Source organism: Microtus ochrogaster, unplaced genomic scaffold, assembly GCF_000317375.1.
Source record: "Microtus ochrogaster isolate Prairie Vole_2 unplaced genomic scaffold, MicOch1.0 UNK3, whole genome shotgun sequence".
Taxonomy (NCBI): domain Eukaryota; kingdom Metazoa; phylum Chordata; class Mammalia; order Rodentia; family Cricetidae; genus Microtus; species Microtus ochrogaster.
In genome coordinates, this window is record NW_004949101.1 from 8100571 (window position 1) to 8120454 (window position 19884).

At 40.6% G+C, this 19884-nt stretch overlaps 1 protein-coding gene across 2 annotated transcripts in view; it reads left to right on the forward strand.

Annotated features, from left to right (window-relative positions):
* The window catches only part of Sel1l2 (SEL1L2, ERAD E3 ligase adaptor subunit), a 64906-nt gene that overhangs the window by 24381 nt on the left and 20641 nt on the right, over nucleotides 1-19884 (forward strand). The window contains exons 4-10 of one of the 2 annotated variants that reach the window (XM_026788503.1): nucleotides 4063-4116; nucleotides 4540-4599; nucleotides 4686-4767; nucleotides 6336-6490; nucleotides 7113-7169; nucleotides 15053-15121; nucleotides 16783-16860. In XM_026788503.1, the coding sequence (XP_026644304.1) occupies nucleotides 4063-4116; nucleotides 4540-4599; nucleotides 4686-4767; nucleotides 6336-6490; nucleotides 7113-7169; nucleotides 15053-15121; nucleotides 16783-16860 (555 nt within the window). The remainder of the gene's footprint in view (nucleotides 1-4062; nucleotides 4117-4539; nucleotides 4600-4685; nucleotides 4768-6335; nucleotides 6491-7112; nucleotides 7170-15052; nucleotides 15122-16782; nucleotides 16861-19884) is intronic. The other variant, XM_026788502.1, reaches the window with a different exon arrangement.

The following is a 19884-nucleotide window of genomic DNA, read 5'->3' on the forward strand; positions in this document are numbered from 1 at the left end:
GGGAGGAGCCAGAAATCTTTAATTAATAAATAAATAAAGAGCTGTAGTGTAGTCTCCAGGAAATGACTCCGCAGGGAAAGGTGTTTATTTGTAGCCTGAGACCTGAGTTTGATTCCCCCCCCCACTGATGACTGACTTCCAGGAGTTGTCCTTTGAACACCACATTCTTATTGCCTCACACACACACACACACACACACACACACACACACACACACATAAATGTGATTTTTTTTTTGTTATTGGAATTAAATGTATACACTTTTTGCCTATAAATCCAAAGGAATTTTGTCACAGATTATATGAAAATCATATCACATAAGAATAAAGATTTACAATTGATGCACAAAAGAGAAATATGTGAGTGATGCTTTATTGTGTTCTGAGATTTGAAATAATTATATCTCAATGGCAACAGCTCCACATAGTCTTCATTTATTTCAAATTTGAACTGTTAAAGTGTTTCCTGGAAGAAATATAGTCATTAGCACCATGATATGGCTGAAAACATCATCTCCAGTATCAATCTAATAACCACTTTGATGATTCGAGGCCTCTGTTAGTTGTTTTTCATGTTAATGGCCTTGTATTAAGAGTGTCTGAGTTACTCATTAGAACTGATTCACACTTTGCTTTGGCATGTGGTTTGAGCCAAAAGTAATGCTCACAATTCTCTCCAGCTTCATATGATAATTAGAGGGAAATTGCTTAATCTTTCTCCTCCTTTAATAATTCCTTAGAAAAAACAAACAGAAAAATATTTGACTTTTAAATTGTTACTACAGACCCCAAGTGATTTACTTTAAAATATGGTAAAAATCCCCATTATGCTGAAGCCCTTGCAATAAATTCCAGGCATTTAACCTGGTATTAAGCTCCACAAGGCAAACAAACAGACTTCAGAATCAAGTCTTATGAGCTAGCCTACGTACAGAATTTGACCTTCAAAACAGAATTTGACCTTCAAAACTGTTCAAGTGTCACAGATGTCACCACTCTTCCCTTAACTCACAACACATTTCTTTCCTGTGTTAAAATGTAATCATTTTACAATACACCTAGTTTTATCATATCCTTATCTCAAAAAAGAAAAGACAAAAACCACTAAAAGCTGATGGTTGTGAAGTTGTTAGGTCACAATGCCCAAGAACAAAAAAAGGCCAGGTACTTAGCATATCCCATTAAGCGACAACCCTTAAGGCCTCTCAGCTTCTTCTGGAATGATATAAGCAGCATAAGAACAATAAAAATGAGATGAAAGTAGAGCCTTTCATTCATTGTTATGATTCTGCTAAAGAGGGAGGAAGCATGACCCTGGATTGATTACACAAGGGTGGTACCATCATGGTCCATTCCTTTTGTTTTTAGTGAACTTTATATAGAGAAATACTCCTTCCCCATCACAGAGTACAAATCTAATATCAGCTTTACTTCACAACTTCACCAGTTTATACAGTTTCCACAAAGGATCAGACCAACATGTTTGCTGAGCTCTGCCCACAAATGATGTACTTTCAGTAGAGAGTCTTCAAATATAAGACCAAATGATACCTTCTCTTTAAAGGTCAGAATGTTTGTTTACTGTCAGAGTTTCTGCATAATTGAACCGGATTCTCAACCTAGCAGAATCGAGAATTGCCAGGAGTTGCAAGAAAAATTTTTAATCTAAAATTGGCTAGTGGCATCCTTAAAAAGAGCCAATTTAGCCATTTCAAATACACATCACAAAGTGTAAAGGATTCGCAGTGTCTTCCACTTGTAATGAATGTGTGAGGCGCACCGTGCAGGGTCTTCCACTTATAATGAATGTGCAAGGCACACTGTGCAGTGTCTTTCACTTGTAATGAATGTGTGAAGCGCACTGTGCAGGGTCTTTCACTTGTAATGAACGTGTGAGGCACACCGTCTTTAAAAGGAAACTCTCTAGGCCTAAAGAAGAACGTGAAGATTTTTAAAGGCAGAGGCTTTTATCAGTATACAAATTATGTAAAGGACAGATGTTACACTATTGTGGTAGAATTACTGTACTTTTAGGGAAAAAATAATTTCTAGAGTCAATTTCAAAATCACCAAAGCAACACCAGACTCGGGTTAGGGCTCAGTTCAAAGTGCTTTCTCTGTAAACATGAGGATCTGGGTTCTAAGCTCCAGAACTCACACAAAAAGTCAGGGGCAATGACATGAGCCTGTGACCCCAACACTAGGAAGGCAAAGACAGGTAAATGATCCCTGTAGCTAGTGTCACTGAGCCTAGCGAGTTCCAGGTCAGTAAGAGATCCTGCCTCAAAAAAGAAGTGGATGGTATCTGAGGAACTTTGTACTCCAACCAACACACACACACATACATTCATTCACACATATACACACATACGTACACACATACACACATGCACACATACACATATACACACATACATACACACACATACATGTGCATATACACACATAAATAAAAAGTAACAGGGTTCTTTATCCTTTAGAGTATAATACAGTTACTCATTTCCTGAGAAGATTGAGTTATTGAACCTCAATGAAAATGCTGGACATCTGGCAGTATTCTTATAAACTCTGTGAAATATAAATTTTATAAAATGAGCTTGTTAATGCTAGATGGGGGTGATGATAGTAATGGCAGATGAGGAACAGACAAGAGGAGATAGGCCTGGAGACTACTGGGGTGACCCAATAAGAACTGAGAAGCTGCTGGAAGAAATGAATCTGCAAGAGCCAATAAAAAATTGAAAATAGAAAATATCACAAGTTGAAATGTACTTAATCCACTTCACCTTCCAAGCACTGTAGCTTACCAACACATACATCACAGAGTGGTCCACCCTTGTGATCACATCCGACCCGGAACTGCAGCTCGCTGCCACTGCCCAGTATCCTAGGAGTATAGCATCCCATGCCACTAGCCCAGGAAATAACACAATCCCGATTTGAAACACAGTTTCTACAGAGTGCATATTGCTTTCACACCATGACAAATGTGAAAAATCATAGGTCAAACCATCTGGGAGCTGCGTATGTGGGCTTTGAATCGCATTTTCCAATTGCTGCGTCACACTGATGTACTGATTTAACTTGCTTCTGTGGTTTCTATAAAAGCTTTTTGGATGGCACACTGTGTCGTACGCAGGAGGGGGCTTCCACTACTTCCATCTTGCTCTGTGATCAGACTTTCACTCTTGATTCAGTATATTTTTAAGTAAATATTTTCTAATGTCAATCCTGTTTTATTTTTAAAATATGAATAAAAGTACTCAAATTAGGTGTGGGGAAATAGCTCAGTAATAGAGCATTGCCTTGCATATGTGAGGCCCTGGACTCAGTCCACATCTCACAAAAAGCAAGAAGGGTAGAAAACTTAAGGATTTAGCATATCAAAGAAAAATGCTGTTAACAGCAAAGGGAAACATATGTCAACCACAAGTTTATAGTATTTTTTAAGTTTGCTTGCTTTTCATTTTGGTTTTTTTTTTTTTTGAGATAGGGTCTTTCTATGTAGCCCAGGATAGCCTAGATGCCATGATCCTCCTGCCTCAGCTTCCTGGGATTACAGATCTGCACCACATGTCTGACTTTAGTATTTTATTATTATGATTTATTCTAAGGTACAACAAGAATTATACACATATAATCCTCCCAATATAAAGGCACTTTTTATAGTATTCTAACTAACAGTATAAATTATAATTAAAATAATAAATTTAAAATATTGTTAAAAATATAAAAATATCCATTATCAATATAAACAAAAATCTATGGGATTGTTGAGATGGCTCAGTGGTTAAGAGCCCTTGTTGCTCTTGCAGAGAGCCAGGATTCAATTCCCAAAACCCACAGAGTAGTTCACAGTCATCTATAACTCCAACTCCAGGGAATCCAAGGATTCTGTTTTGACCTCTGAGGGCACCAGGTACACACATGATGCACGCAGATACATGTAGGCAAAATACTTACACAATAAAATAAAATAAAAATCTAAAAACTAAATATATGCTAAATGATGACAAATTGACTGACTCAGTTTGGTTTTTTTTTTTTTTTTTTTGCCCTTTAGGCATTAGGGTTTTTATCCTCTTATGGAATAGGAATGGAATATGATCAAGCCAAGGTAAAGTCAACTCTATTTTTTTTCAGGAACAAAATTTATTTACTTAAAAGGAACACTGGGTAGAATTTATTCTTAAAGAAGTTCATTCTACTGTATATTAAAAGTATCCACTAAACAGAGAAATTTAGCAATCTGCCACAAACTTCTTAAAGTCTTGTATATCAGGTTCATTACTAAAGGTAGATACTATCTACTTCATAGGATTTTAAGATGATTAAATGAAATACCATATGTCATGCCTTTATCACAGACTCTAAGCCCTGTGACCCCCAATAAATGGAAACCAAATTAACAGAACAGATTGAGACTTGGAGCATATTTTGGAATGGCTTTCAGTTCATTACTGGGGTAGGAATAAAGAAGCAATGTTTGGCTTGAGTTCCAGTTTAGGAAACCATTATAACTGTATTTCTTTTATCTTAGGCACTGATATATTATACCTTTGGAAGTGCTGGAGGAAGTATGATGTCCCAGATGATTCTGGTTTGTAAATATTCTTAGAACAAAATAGATGTATTATAACTATAGCATTATCTGAACATTAACATGTATCCATGCTTATGTTTTAGGGGTACAGATATTTGTCAGGAATCAATGTTTTACAAAATTGTGAAGTTGCCCTAAATCATTACAAGAAAGTGGCAGATTATAGTGAGTAATTCTCATAAGTCTTTGAGAAGGGTTATTGGGTGGTTGATTGGTTGGCTGATTGGCTGGGTTCTTTTGAGACAATATTTAATTGTACATAGCATTGGCTGGCCTGGAATTCCCTATGTAGGACCAGGCTGACCTTGAACTCACAAAGACCCATCCATCTCTGTTTCCTGAGTGGTGGGATTAAAACTGTGCACCACTATGCCTTGCTATACTATTTGTTTCTTAAACATAAAAGTTAAGTGAACTTCCCTAAGTTTAACCTATATAATGTTGGATAGTTTGTTTAAAAGTTCCTAGTGGGGGCATGGTGGTATGGGCCATTGTCTTAGTTAGCACTTCTGTTGCTGTTAAGAGACACCATGACCACCTCAACACTTATAACAGAAGACATTTAACTGAGGCTGACTTACACTTTTAGAGGTTTAGTCCATTATCATCGTGATGAGCAGCATGCCAGCATGCAGACAGACATGGTGCTGAAGAAGGAGCTGAGAGTTCTACATCTTGACCCACAGGCATCAGAAGGAGTCTGTGTCCACACTGAGTGTAACTTGAGCATAGGAGACCTCAAGGCCCACCCGCATAGTGACACACTTTCTCCAACAAGACAACACCTTCTAACAGTGCCACTCCCTATGGGATCCATTTTCCTTCAAACCATCACAGCCTGTAAACTCTGTTCTTGGAACACAGAAACAGAGAACAGTCACTTCAATTTTGAGGCTAGCCAGAGCTACACAAAGGGACCCTGTCTCAAAAAATATATGTGAAAATGAAAAAAAATCTAATGAAGCAAATAGAAGACACACACAGGAGGGGTCACTCCACAGTTTAGTCACTGTTCTACCACCCAAGTTCTAGCTACAGAAATAGAGCATGAGGGAGTCAGAGTTGTCTGTCGTACTCCATGTTGCAACATCACTCAGAGAGATTACAGACGCTTCTAATCAAAGTCTTCCTAGATGTGGATTAGGCTAACTTCTGTATTCAAATGAACATCTGAACGTATATCTTAGGCATCTGGGGAAAATGAGGGTGGGGGCTTGAAAAAAAAACACTGTTGGATTTCAGAGGCTATTTATGACAAAATCATTTTATATGCTTAATGATAACGGAATTGTTATGTGCATATTTCAAACTGTACATTTCATTAGGAATATTCGAGCACATATATCTTCACATTTATTCTCAGACTATCTGTAGGGAATAATTGAGTGGCACTTATTCTTATTTTGCAATGCCCATTCCAAAAAAGAAGTTAGCACAGAGAGACTAATGGGTATCCCTTTAAAACCCCAGCTCGAGTACCCTTGCTCATAACCTCATGAGAATCTATGCTGGTAATATTTATATGAGTTCCAAAAACAAGTACAGACTTTACCCCACAGTTTTTCAGATCCAAATAAACAAAACCCCACAAGTCCCTATTTCCTATATCTCTCCTGTCAGCAGTCCAGATTCCTGCACAATTTAAGCAGAATGAGTCTGACCATGACTCTCCAAGTTAACTGTTACTTCTTTCAGTCTGAGTGTTCTATTTTCTGATTTGTTTCCATTCACAGTTGCTGACAAATTGGAAAAAAGTGAAGGTATTCCAGTGGAAAAAGTGAGGCTAACAGAGAGACCTGAAAATCTGAGTTCCAACAGTGAGATTTTGGATTGGGACATATACCAGTACTATAAGTTCTTGGCAGAAAGAGGAGATGTTCAGATACAAGTAATGCACAGAGAAAAGACCACGTTCTTAGGACATGCCAATCACCAGAGAGTTGCCCCCTTTTGAATGCCAGGGGGATCAGCAACACCTGACTTTGAATGTGAAGGGGAGGAGATAACTTCCTCTCTGACCCTTGCTACCTGTAGTTTGGAGTGGGGCTTATTCAAGAAGAGGTTGCCATAGTGATAGTAAGATGGTGGTGATGGTAGTGGTGGCGGTGGTTTTGCATTTCTTCCTGAAAATTTCACTTTTAAAAACCTTTATGGGACAATAGTAGCTCCAATGTTGGCATTCATGTAGATGGACCCCCGAGGATCCAGAGTGGAATAGGACAGCACCTATGTGACCTCGGTGAGACAGAGAGACTATGGCCTCTCCATCCATGAACCTGGTCATTACCATAGGCCAGCCAGTGAATTTGTACCATTAAGGAAGTCATATGCCTAGTAGCAACTGATTATGTGATAAAAGGCATAGACTGGAATGTTCCCCACCCCTTTCAAAGCAAGCCAATAACATTAAACTGAAGCAATGCACTATAGAAAAATCAACAAATAAATGCTATTTTATTTAAGTTAATATTACTGCTAAACTCTTTTTCAAAAAAAATCATCATTTCCAGGTATCTCTTGGACAATTACATCTAATTGGGAGGAAAGGTCTAGATCAGGATTACTATGTAAGTTGATCTCAAACTTCAGTCCTATATGGGAGTGAGTACGGCCGTGGTGAGGGAAGCTGAGGGTCCAGTGAAAAGCAGCAGAACAGGAGGTGGGCAAGCTTTTGGGATCCCACAGCTGCTGCTCTGGTCAGGTCCGAATGCCAGCCCCTGAGGGAAAGCAGAGTTCACCAGCAGGTGCATTTTCCTTACCTGCCTTCAGGCACAGAGCAACTTCTGATGAGCAACCAAAGCAAAGAATGCCCCACGTCTGTGCAGACCCTGAACATTCCCTACTCCTGGAGTTCCCTCAGAATGGAGTTGAGCATGGACTTCACTGGCCTTGAACTCTCATCTTCCCCCAAAGTCCTCCTGGGAAATTTCTGCTAAGTTGTCTGAGGACCTGATTCAACAGGTTTGGCTAGGTCAAGAATCAGACTGCTTTTAATTGTAACTCAAGGATCTCTGTGATTCTATGAAATGTTTAATCACTGTGTTTGACCTTGCCTAATTGTGGTGAGTTAGGGGTCTAATCAACCCTCCAAATACATCGTGGAAGAAAAAGAATAAATAAGCCCAACCTACATAGGCAAGATACCACATTGCAGGCTAGGTTCTGCCCTAGATTATGATTGTGGTTTCAAGGTGCCAATCACCACAGACCTGGAGAAACAAAGGATTCCTTCGAAAAGATGATGTTGCACTTACTATTATTTTCTAGGAGCCACGTGCTCCTTTTTTCAAGGGAATATAAACTCTGTCTCAGTATAAACCCAACAGCCTAAGGGGCAGAAATTACCCGCCCCCTTATAAGGTAGCTACATTAAAAGGGAGATCTGTTACTACTTTCCATTTCACTTGATATTGTTATTTCATGTATCACTTTGGTGCTGTTACTTTCTCTTTTATATGAGAGATGGTAAACATTAGAAAAATGTCAAAGTTAATTTCATAAAGTAGGTAGCAATTTCCATAAGCATGTGCATCCCAGAGTAACTGAAGCAGAGGTTTCCAGGGCTTTTAAAACCTATTTGTGAGTGCTGTGTTAGCTCCTTAGCTGGGAGTTCTACATTCATAAGACCACGCCAGAGTCCAGTTTTAGATTAGAATAGATGTTAGCCATTGGGTACTTAAGCGGGAACATTTCCCCATTTGTTATAAACAGGAACTTTTACTAGCTCAAGGATGATGACAGCCTTTTTACAGAACACTCTCCAACACATACACACACACACACACACACACACACACACACACACACACACAATGGCAACACTTGAAGGGAGCTGGAGCCACCTCAACTCAGGTTAAGTACAAGCCCTCCTGAGTGGCACTGAGGATCCCAAGACCAGAGTGGCAGCAGCCAGGAACCAGACGTCATGAGGACCCATCCCAGACTGCCCAGAGCACTACTGCAGGGACTTTTTAAAAGTGTGTTTTATAAACAAAAAGCCTGCTCTGTCGAGATAAAGCAACTCCTTTCAGGTTTCAGAGCAGGGAAGTAAGTGCAGTTAAGAGGCAGAATTGGGGGGCTGGTGTAATGGCTCCACAGTTAGGAGAACAGAGGACCCAGGTTCAATTCCCAGCACCCACATCATGGCTCACAACTGTCTGTATCTCCAGTCCCAAAAGATCTGACACTCTCTTCTGGCCTCCATATGTGTCTGGTTACACAAACACACATGCAGGCCAAATACTCCTTTACAAAACAAATCTTCAAAAATAAAGAAGCAAAAGTGGATGCAGGCCCTCATCATTGAAAACCTGTGATTTTTTTTTTAGTAAATGTCATTTATTTTTGCACCACTCCCACAATATAGCCTCTAAATCTGCTTCCTCATTTTTAGAGCAAGACTACAGAAAGGCATGGCTGCTCAGGTGCCTCCATCTCTGACTTTCTAGTTTTTTGTTTTGTTTTGGATTTTAGTTTTAGGGTTTTTTTCCCCCAAGACAGGGTTTCTCTGTAGCTTTGGAGCCTGTCCTGGCACTAACTCTTGTAGACTAGGCTGGCCTCAAACTCACAGAGATCTGTAGTAGGGAGGCCACTTGTTTGTTTCCCAGCTGCCCAGACTCCTGAAATAACCACACAGAAACTGTATTAATTAAATCACTGCTTGACCAATTACTTAGGTGTATTTCTAGCTAGCTCTTACATCTAGAATTAATCCATTTCCATTATTTTACCACGAGACTCATGGCCTACTGGCAAGGTTTCAGCGTGTGGGGGCGGCTCCATGGCTTCTCTCTGACTCTGCCTGCCTCTGCCTCCTGAGTGCTGAGATTAAAGATGTGCACCACCACCACCCAGCCATCTCCAACCTTCTAATAATTGTCTGGGGCCTCATTTTTCTCATCCGGAGACCCCAAGATTGTAATTTTAATTCTAGAACCGTTCCAGTAGCCAGGCACTCTTTGGGACGGGTTCAGGCTGGTTCTTCCTACTCCTCAGTCTGATGAACCTGAATATATGTGGAAGTTTCCCCAAAAATCTCAAGTTTAAGCCTGACTGCCTTATGCACATTTAGCTCGCCACAAGGAAGAGGGGAAGACGAAAAAGGGGAAAAAAAAATCTCTGAGAGGCTGCTAAGGAGCTCCTCCCATGTTTGGCTTCATATCCTTTGAGAATTGTCTTGATAGCTCTAGTTATCTATTATCTATTATCCACTACTATACTCCCAGTTGTTTTCCGCATAGCACATATAACTCCCTTCATTATATTGGTCTTTATTGCTGTCTGTGCCCACAATGGGACTTATGTGCTTGTTCGTCTTGCTCTCTAGTGTGTACTATTCTTCTACTAGGAATAGTGCACTCAGTAAATGCATAGTCAATAAATGGGTGTTTGTAACCTACACACTGGATGATGCCCTCAGCCAGTCGGATGTTCCAGTCCGCTGAAGAAATTCTTACTACAAGGCCCATTTTAAGTGTGATGCTCCAGTTTGCTGATCAGCAAGTTAAATATCAAAGTGCCCAGGAATAACTATCCTGCCTTTCCCCGCCACTGCTCGCTATTGGAATGAATTAATTTTTCTCCTGAATTTGTTACCAGAGGGAACAATTTGGCTCCTCTCTGACCAAATCTGAAATTATTAAAAGTTGTGTATGTGCAATTCTTGATTACATTATCTTGAATTTTTCTACACACACATTTTAATTTCATTTGCATTCTTAAAATACAAACGCTCAGAATGAATTTGATTAGGAAAGCTGGGTGGTTGGGTGCATATTATTAACATGGATGCAGCGTAATTAAATTAAAACCGGCAAAGGAATAATATCAACCCTAGGAGCAACTGCATTATCCTCTCTGCTACCTGCTATAGGGAGAGAGCTAATGCTCCTTTCCAGGATGATCTTCAGAGCCTTGGATAAAGGAAATGTTCATAAATGTTTTCAGAGTAATGCATTTCCTTCACATTTCATTCTAGAGAAAATCTTACAAACTGATTAAATGAGGGATTTTCTTAGAGCCAATAAAAAACCACATTTACAAGATGGGGGAAGTTTAAATAATGAAACTTTACCTAGCACAATGCCTGTGACATTCTATTTTTCATAATAACACACCATTAGCTGTGACACAAATCATTATTCCGCTGAGAAAGAAAGTGGCTGTTGATATAACTTTAGACTATAATCTGCCATTGGCAGTAAGATCTATCCTGGTTAAAATGTACAGTGTAAAATGAGCAGTTGATGAGTGCTCAATGATTTTCTTCAAGGCAAGGTCTCACATACTCACTCATACTGATCTCCAACTTACTACACAGCTGAGGATGACTTTGAACTTCTTCTCCTCCTCCTACCACCTCCTGACTGCTGGGGTTACAGGCATGAATACCATGCCCAGTTTATGTGGCGCTGGGCATTGGATCCAAGGCCTTGGGGATACCAAGCAGGCACTCTACCAACTGAGTTATATCTTTGGCTCTGCTCAGTGAATAATTGAAGGCGACATGGATAGCTGGGTGGATAATTACTCTGTTTCATTTGTTTGTTTCCTGGCATGATGTCACATAGCCAAGGCTGGCCTCAGAATCATTATGTAAGCAAGGATGACCCTGATCTTCTGAGTCTCCTGCCTCCCTCTCCCAAATGCGTCCATCTCCCACCTCACTCAGCTTATGCAGTACTAGAGATCAAACCAGGGTTTTGTGCAAGCTAGGCAAGCGCAAGCACTTGACCATTATACCTCCAAACCATCAAAGTCGTTGAGAGCAATAACTTGGTTTTACATATGTATTTCACCACAGTGACTTGCATGACAATTTCAAGTGATGTTTTAAATACATTTTACAGCTAGGTATGGTGGTGCATACCTTCAATCCCAGTGCTAGAGAGGCAAATGCAGGTGGATTTCTGAGTTTGAGACCAGCCTAATCTAGAGTTTCAGTACAACCAGGGATGCACAGAGAAACCCTGTCCCTAAGGGAGCAAAAATGAGAATAGAAGCAATCACAATCACACAATAGAAGCAACCACATCAGAACTGGTAAATTTAAAAAGGAGAACTGAGCTCCAAGTAGGAAAAGACAGAGACATAAGGAAAACCACAACACTGGAGCAGAGCAAGCTGCAACACTGGGGTGAAGTAAGCCATGAATGTCATGGCAGTGGGTTAGCGTAAGCCACGACACTAAAGCAGAGTAGGCCATATCACTAATTACTGTGTGAGAAGCTGTCAAGTCTCATGAACCTTATGGGATAACATCGTTCAAGGGTTGGGAACTCTAGGACTTTTTTTTTTTTTTGGTTTTTTGAGACAGGGTTTCTCTGTGGTTTTTTTGGAGCCTGTCCTAGAACTAGCTCTTGTAGACCAGGCTGGTCTCGAACTCACAGAGATCCCCCTGCCTCTGCCTCCCGAGTGCTGGGATTAAAGGCGTGCACCACCACCGCCCGGCGACTCTAGGACTTTTATTTGCTTCTGAGTAGATTTTTTTTAAAGTTCAAATTATCTTTTTTCCCAGAATAAAACTCTTTTTTTCCAGAACTTTCTACTGCAATCTAATTGAGAGCCAAACTACTAAACTGAACTTTGAAATTATTTTAGGACCATCATACTTAGGCCTTCAAGATATCCCTTCAAGATTAAACTCCAGGTCCCTTGTTTCAAAGGTTCATAAATATTCATTTGTTCATTTTTAAAATGTTTTATTCATGCTCAATATATGGAAGATACTATGCTAAGTACAGAGAATCCAACACTGAAGGAGACAGATAAATTGGTGGGTGAATGACATTACAGGGACAGAACAGGTACCTGGAGAACACAGAGGGAGATAATCTACATGAGAAATCTAACCAAGAGATAATATGACTTGCACAAATGACACCCTTATTGGGTGTACACTTAGCTCTGGCCCACAGAGTCTGTGACATATCAACCTGAATGTACCCAATCTCCCCAGGTCTCAGCACCCAAGCAGGGCCAGGCCTGGTTAGTATTTGTTTAGGAAGAAAATCCATACAAAAATGCCCTTTTTTCAAAACCAGCGATTTTTTTTTCAATTTGACAAATCATACATAGTTTTCATTTTCTCCTAACACTTAGATTAGTCCAGAGATTTTAGTTTCAAGATTTCCAAAGGATTATAAATCTCTAATGATGTTTACTTTCTAACAAAATTAAATTCTTAGTTAAATTCTTGGTTTCCATTTACTTTCACAAGCCCTAGTTTTGGGGAATTCTAGTCTGGCTACACTGAAACAATGATGATTTTTTAGATAACTTAGACATTCTCAAAGGAGTAAAGAGTCCCTTTCTCTTGACACCCCACTGGATTCTGATGGCCTTGATACAGTTACACTCCTATTACTTTGGCCTTCCACTTACACCAGGAAGGCAGAATTCCAAAGACATAGAACTGTTTTCAGTCCTCTTATGGAATATATATACTGAGTGCATGACTTGAGATGTCATTAAATAGGGAAAAATATTAACAGTATCTTCCTTAAAATGATATTATGAGAATATAGAAAGAAAAGCCATATAAATACTTGTTAAGAAACAGTACAGCCTATATTCTTTTCTCATTCTCTACCCATCTCATTATTTGAGGACATTTCTTTTATCTCTTCACCTACTCAATGTTGTTAACACATGTTCATTTTCTTTCTCAGCACCACTATCAGGTAGCAAATGTAGGAATCAACTTTTATTTTAAAATAATTTTATTTATTCCTTGATATTTTCACACATATCTACTTGATATCTTCAACATATCTACTTCCCTCCCTCACTTAATCCCCTAGACCTCTTCCCCTAATAAATCCCCTCACCTCACATTCTCTTTATATTTACATAGATAGATATAGTTATAAATTCTTCTATATATATAAATAGAATTATATGCAAGTTAGTGCTACCTACATCCGCATGGCTGTGGAGAAATTCACTGGGGTATTAGCAACCTCCCAGAGGCCAAACCCCCAAAGAAACTTGATTCTGTATTCTCCAGCACTTTCAACTACCAACGGCTCCTAAATGAGGAACGGGGGGCCACGGAAGGCCCTGTGCCATCTGTGCTAGAATGTTGACCATCTTGATCTTAGACAGTTCTGCAGCTGACCACAGCCGTTGGGAGTTCCTGAGTGAGACAGCCATGCCATGTCCAGATGACAGCATTTCACAGTGTCCTTCCCCGTTCTTAAGGCTCATCCTTCTTGCCGCTTCCTTTTCTGTGATGTTCCTTGAGCCCGTGGGGTTGGGGGATGGGGAATGACATAGAGAGGTTCCATGTAGGGCTGCACATTTGAAACTGACTTAGTCACATGCCTTTGGCAACCATGGGTCTCTGTGTTAACTGTTACTCACTGCAAAAAGAAGCTTCCTGACCAAGGCTGACAGTATCACTAAGCTATGGGTACACAAACATAAACATTTAGAAGGCAGTTTGATAATATGGGAATTTAGCAAAATGGAAGAAATGGGTTCTCTCTTTTGGCCTATGACCTTTCTAGCTGTGGGCTTTTGGTCAAGTTAACAGTGTCAGCCATGAACTTTCTCCTATAGATCTAGCCTGAAATCCAATCATAAATGTGTAGGTTACCACCACCAACCATGCCACTATTTCACTCTCTTTGGGAGGGAGTAGCTCATTGCACATTAACCTAGTCAAGTCCCTGAGAACAGACTCACTGTGCTCAAACAGATGCACTGAGTGCGAACCTGACACCTAAGAGTTGTTTGTGGGTCTCATCCTGAGGTTGGTTACTTTTATTTCTCAGTAGTGTTCTAGAAAGCCAAGATGAAACCTAGAGAATGTAGCAATAAGAGTTAAAATTATTCTAGGATGCTTAATCTTATTACTTAGAGAAATCAGAGACTCTGTTGACGTCCTTCATTTTGATTCAGAAGTTGTCTTGGAGCACGACATAGTCTCAGCAAGCAGCTGGGTGTGCCGGGCCTTATAAACATTAGGATTCTGCCAACTATATTACAAGTTGTCTCAAAATAAGTACATAGAAGCCTACTTTTTCAAATACTGGACTATTTAAATCTGTAGCTGAGAGTCATCTTCCACTATGAATCTACATGTCTATCCAGCTTTTCCAAATGTGAGAAGAAAAAAGTCTTTACATTTTAAATTATATATTTTAAATTTTATATATATAATTTAAATTGTACATATAATTTAAAATGTAAAGACTTTTATATATGAATATATATTCATAAATTTTATATTTTATATATATGAATATATATGATATATATTTACCCTATTTCAGAACACACACATATTCTCCTACTCTCCAGGTTTATGGTTGGAAGAGTGCCTTAAATAAAGTGGCTATTTCATAGATATTTTTAAATGCATATTGAATGAATAAAATCTAGTTCAAAGAGCCATTTTGTAAAATGTATTTGTGACTGGCAATAATACTATTCCTTTTCTCTCCAGAAGGCACTATACTACTTTTTAAAGGCAGCAAAGGCTGGGAATGCAAACGCCATGGCATTTATAGGAAAGGTACATGCTTCTAGTTCAACAGTAGTTGTTGTTTCTTTAAAAGTTAAGAAACATGGGACTGGGAGATGTCTCAGTGCATAGCATGCCTGCGGTCAAGCATGAAGACCTAGGCTTCAATCTCTATCCCCCACCCCACCCTCCCAAAAAAAAAAAAGCCTATCATGGTTATGCAGGTCTATAACCCCAGTTTGAATGGGTAGAGACAAGCAGATCTTTGGATCTCATTGGCCAGCTAGTCTAGCTCAATCAGTGAGTCCCAGGTTTAGTGAGAGACCAGGTAGAGGGGCCAGTAAGGTCACCCAATAGGAAAGTCACCTGCGGGGGAACCCTGGTAATCTGAATTCAATCATCAGAAACCACATGAAGGTGGAAGGAAAGAACCAACTCAACAAAATTGTCCTGCTGTGGCATGCATGCTAGCAATACACCCCTGCACCAACAGACACACGCACACAATGTAGCCCTGACTGACTCGTAACTTGCGACAGACCAGGTGCTGGCCTCGAACTCACAGAGGTCCATCTCCCTGGGCCCTTTGAGTGCTGAGATTAAAAGCATATAAGACCACTCCTAGCTGAAAAAAAGTTAATTATATAAAGTAGAGATCCATCAAGGAAGACATTCATTGTGGATTTCTGACCTACACATGCACATCACACAAACACACATGCGCACACACTCAAAGAAATGGACTTGAGATGTAGCTCGGTGGCCAAATGTTTTCCTAGTACATACAAGGACCTAGGTCCAATCACTAGCACTGCAAATAAATAAATGAATGAAACACACGCACACATGCATGCACGTATTTGTGTGCACCTGCGCTCTAAGGACTGACCAGTACAACTAGTTGGATGCAGAGTAACATGTGACCATACTTGAATACCCCTTTCCTAGCAACAACTCAAGAGGCACTCAGCTCCAGACAGTGGGTAGTGCTCTTGAGGTGACAGGAAGAAGCCTGTTAGGACAACAGCCTTTATCTAAGGCACTCACAAAGCCTTGAAATACAGCCCATCTGGACTCAGCTACAGAGAGTAGCTATAAAGCCCATGAGCTTCCTTTAGGCCCAACAGGTAACAGACTAGATGTCATCAGAGACCGGTACAGGCCCTGGCTCAGTCAGGTACATGTCTCTTTCCTCCACCCCTAGAATGAGAAACAGTTCTACCCTAACCAAAGCCAAAATCTTGTGCCTCCTGTGACGGGCTATTCTCTCCCATAAAGAGACTGCTTTCTCCACCTCCCCCATGGCACCCCAGTCTGTTTTGACTCCCTGTAGCCAATTTACATTAGTTACCATGGGAATAAGTATCCTGCTTCTAGAAACGTTACTTACATACTGTAATTCAGATGCAAGGAACATGAGAAAACACAAATAGGGTCCATTTCTTTTTCCTGGGGCAGCATCTCTCTAGTGTGTGTGTGTGTGTGTGTGTGTGTGTGTGTGTGTGTGTGTGTGTGTGTAGTAGGTGACATTAGCTTCTTCTCCTTTCTTGCTTGAAGTAAAACTAAGACAATGTCTACTCCTTTAAAATGTACAATTCAATGGTATTGATTATATTCACAATGCTCTGGCAACCATTATGGCTGTTTAGGTTTAAAATATTTGTATCACTTTTAAAGGCTTTTGCTATTTACATCCTCTTTTTCACCCATAGATGTATTTAGAAGGGAATATTGCTGCACCACAAAGTAACGCCACTGCCTTCAAATACTTCTCCATGGCGGCCAGCAAGGTATACACCCTGTCCCCTGCAGTAAACATGTAAGATAATCGGCTTCTGTTTCAAGCAGACTGATGCCCAAGAATTGACTTCAAAGTCCTAAGCCCATATGATAAGTATATCAAGGGAAGGCAGGAACACTCCAAGGTATGATAGAGGGGAAGATTTTTATTGCAGACATGAGGAATGAGTACAGCTATAGACTTCTGAAGAAGTCCAGAGCAGGGACTAAATATGGCCAGTAGACTGAGGGAGGGATAGGAGGACCAGCAGAGAGAGGAAAGAAAGGAAGACAAAAGAACAAGGGAGCAAGCACATGGCCAAAATGGCAGGGTTGTATTGTATGGGCATGGAAAGTTAGAGAAAGAGAAGCCCATGAGCTAGAGAAGTCTAGGGTAGGGGATAGGGTCAAGAGCTGGGAGAAGTCGGGATGCCAACACGGACTCTGTAACAGGTATTTGCTATGCTGAGAGAACCTGGAGGCCAACAAGCACTTTGGCGTGCTAATGGGCACCACAGTTAGCCACTTGTCCAGAGTTTCTTTTGGACCTGTCAGTAGCTTAGAAAGGACTTTTGTGTCCAAGAGAAGTAGATCATCAGCAATAGAGCACCGAGCTGGAGCATGGAGGGATACGACCTGTCTTCTGTCTTTTTGGCAATTGAAAAGGGCAGTGACTCATGCCACCCTTGCTGGAGCCAGCAGGAAGCTAGACAGATGTGCAGATTCCATCGCCTCTGAGGAGCAGACGAAGCCATGACTTAGGGACAGGAAATAAAGGGGTAAGGGTGGAGAGGACATGTTAATCATGAACTGCAGCAAGTTTAAGACAAAGAGAGTTGCCACCCAGCTTGCCTCAGTGACAGTTTATCTAATGGCTAGAGCAGCTTGTGGAAGACTGTTGGGGTAGACAAGGAAAGTGTCAGAGCCCGTGAGGGTCCAACACAGATTCCCTAACTCGGTTGGAATGGAGTCGCGAGGAATAATCAGACACAACTTACATGGTCATCTTTCACAGGCAAGATCTCTCTCCAAAAAGATCTCTTATTTATTCTCCAAACAGCTTATATATCCTTACATGAATAGAGCGGGAACACATTAGGCTATCTCCTAGGCAACCAGGTGCATGGGCTCTGGTCACATCCGCATATAGCAGTCAGGTAGACCTTGAATTAGCATCTCTATAAGACATCCTCCAAATTACAAAGGAAGGAAGCACCAAACATCCTGACCAGTTTCAGTCAACACCTCTCCTCAGGAGATCTACATCCTTGCTATTGTTAGGCAGAGACATCTTATCTGCAGAGCTACATGATCAGCTCAGACCGGGCCTATGGCTTTTGTGCCATATCAAAATATGGGCCCACAGGAAAGGCAATGAAGACCATGATTTTCTGACTTGAGTATCATTCCTGCAATTTATTCCCAGTGTGGCCGTGGATAAGCAATGTAACTTTCTGTGCCTCACTTTCCCTATCAGTGAGTTGAGAATTGAAGACTTGCCTAGTGTCATATTACAAACCATGAGAGCACTGCCTGGCATATAATAGTTGCTGGATATTGACTGTTGTCCTTTGTAATCTGGAACTAGTCAGGTAAAGAGAACCTCAAAGTACAGCCAAAACAGAAGAACTTGCACACAGAAAGGCTGTGACAGTTGGCCCTCTGTATACCAGGTTCCACATGCATGCATTCAGCTAATCAGGAAGCCAAAAATAGTAACTAAATACATTACAGACAGTTTCTGACCTAAACAGTATAACAGCCATGTCCATCATCTTGAGAATGTATTTGTTCTGTTACCATTGAAATGATTCAAAGCCCAGGGAATGTCTACGGGCTGTATACTATACTACATGATCATACGCAAGAGGCCAGAATCTAAGGACATTAGTATCTTCTAAGGTCTTGAAGCCCATCCCTCCCCGCCACAGGAACTGTAGAACATCCTGATCTGTCTCCTGCTGAACATGACTTTAATCCTAGCACTCCAGAAGCCGAGACAGGTAGATTACTGTGAGTTCAAGGCCATACGGGGCTACATAATGAGACAGTGTGTCAAAGGAAAAAAATAAACAAAATCCAAGAGAATATCTCTGCAGTAGTCTTAGTGAAACTGGTGTCTGTCAGTTCAAACTCAGTAGACTACCCTGAATCCCTTCTCTACACAAAGAATGACCTCATCCCACACCCATGGGCCTAATCTCGGGAAATGGCCCAATTAACTCTCTGGCACCCACAATAGGAAGCATTTTTTTCTGCATTGCAATTTTATTCTATAAACTGGCAAAACCAAGATGCATTTGGATCAAGAATATTTTCAGCTGTTCTGTTTCTACAAGCTGTACACTGTCTTGGGAGCCTGTTTAGAAATGACAAGCAGCCCATGGCTGTTGCTATTGTGGTAAAATTCCTGGGAGGCTGGTCCTTGGCCCCCCTCCTTTGTAATTCATGTGAAATTGTTGCTCAGCGGGGCAGCTATCTGGAATACCATTAGATTAGACACCCAAAGGAGGACAGACTTAAAGGAGGTAAGTGAGGATAATCTTTTGTGACTGATTCGTCACCCCAAAGGGATAATGCCAGGAAGCCGGGTGTATAAAGTAACTCTGCTCTCCAGATAATAGAGGACTGGTAACTAGCAGTGACCCGGTGACCCAGCCTAGTTATATTTTAACCTTAGCTTTTCTTCTTTATGACGGAAGCCTACAACTGTATTTAAAGTAATTCTCCTCGATGGCATTAGGTGGGCACAGCCACACACTCCACAGTCACTGCCTGAACAACGTGATAGAGCTTTCATACATATTTTTGTTTTGTAACTAAAAAAAAATAAAATGCTGCTCTTGGGATTTCGCTACAGCTCAGTCGACTGCTTGTCCGGTATGTACAAAATCCTGGATTTAATCTTTTCATCAAATAAAGCCGATGTGGTGATGCCTATAATCCTAGCACTCCAGAGATGGAGGCAGGAGGATCAGGAGTCAGGAGTTACATTCCAAGTTCAAAGCTAACCTGAGCAACATGTCTGCAAAACA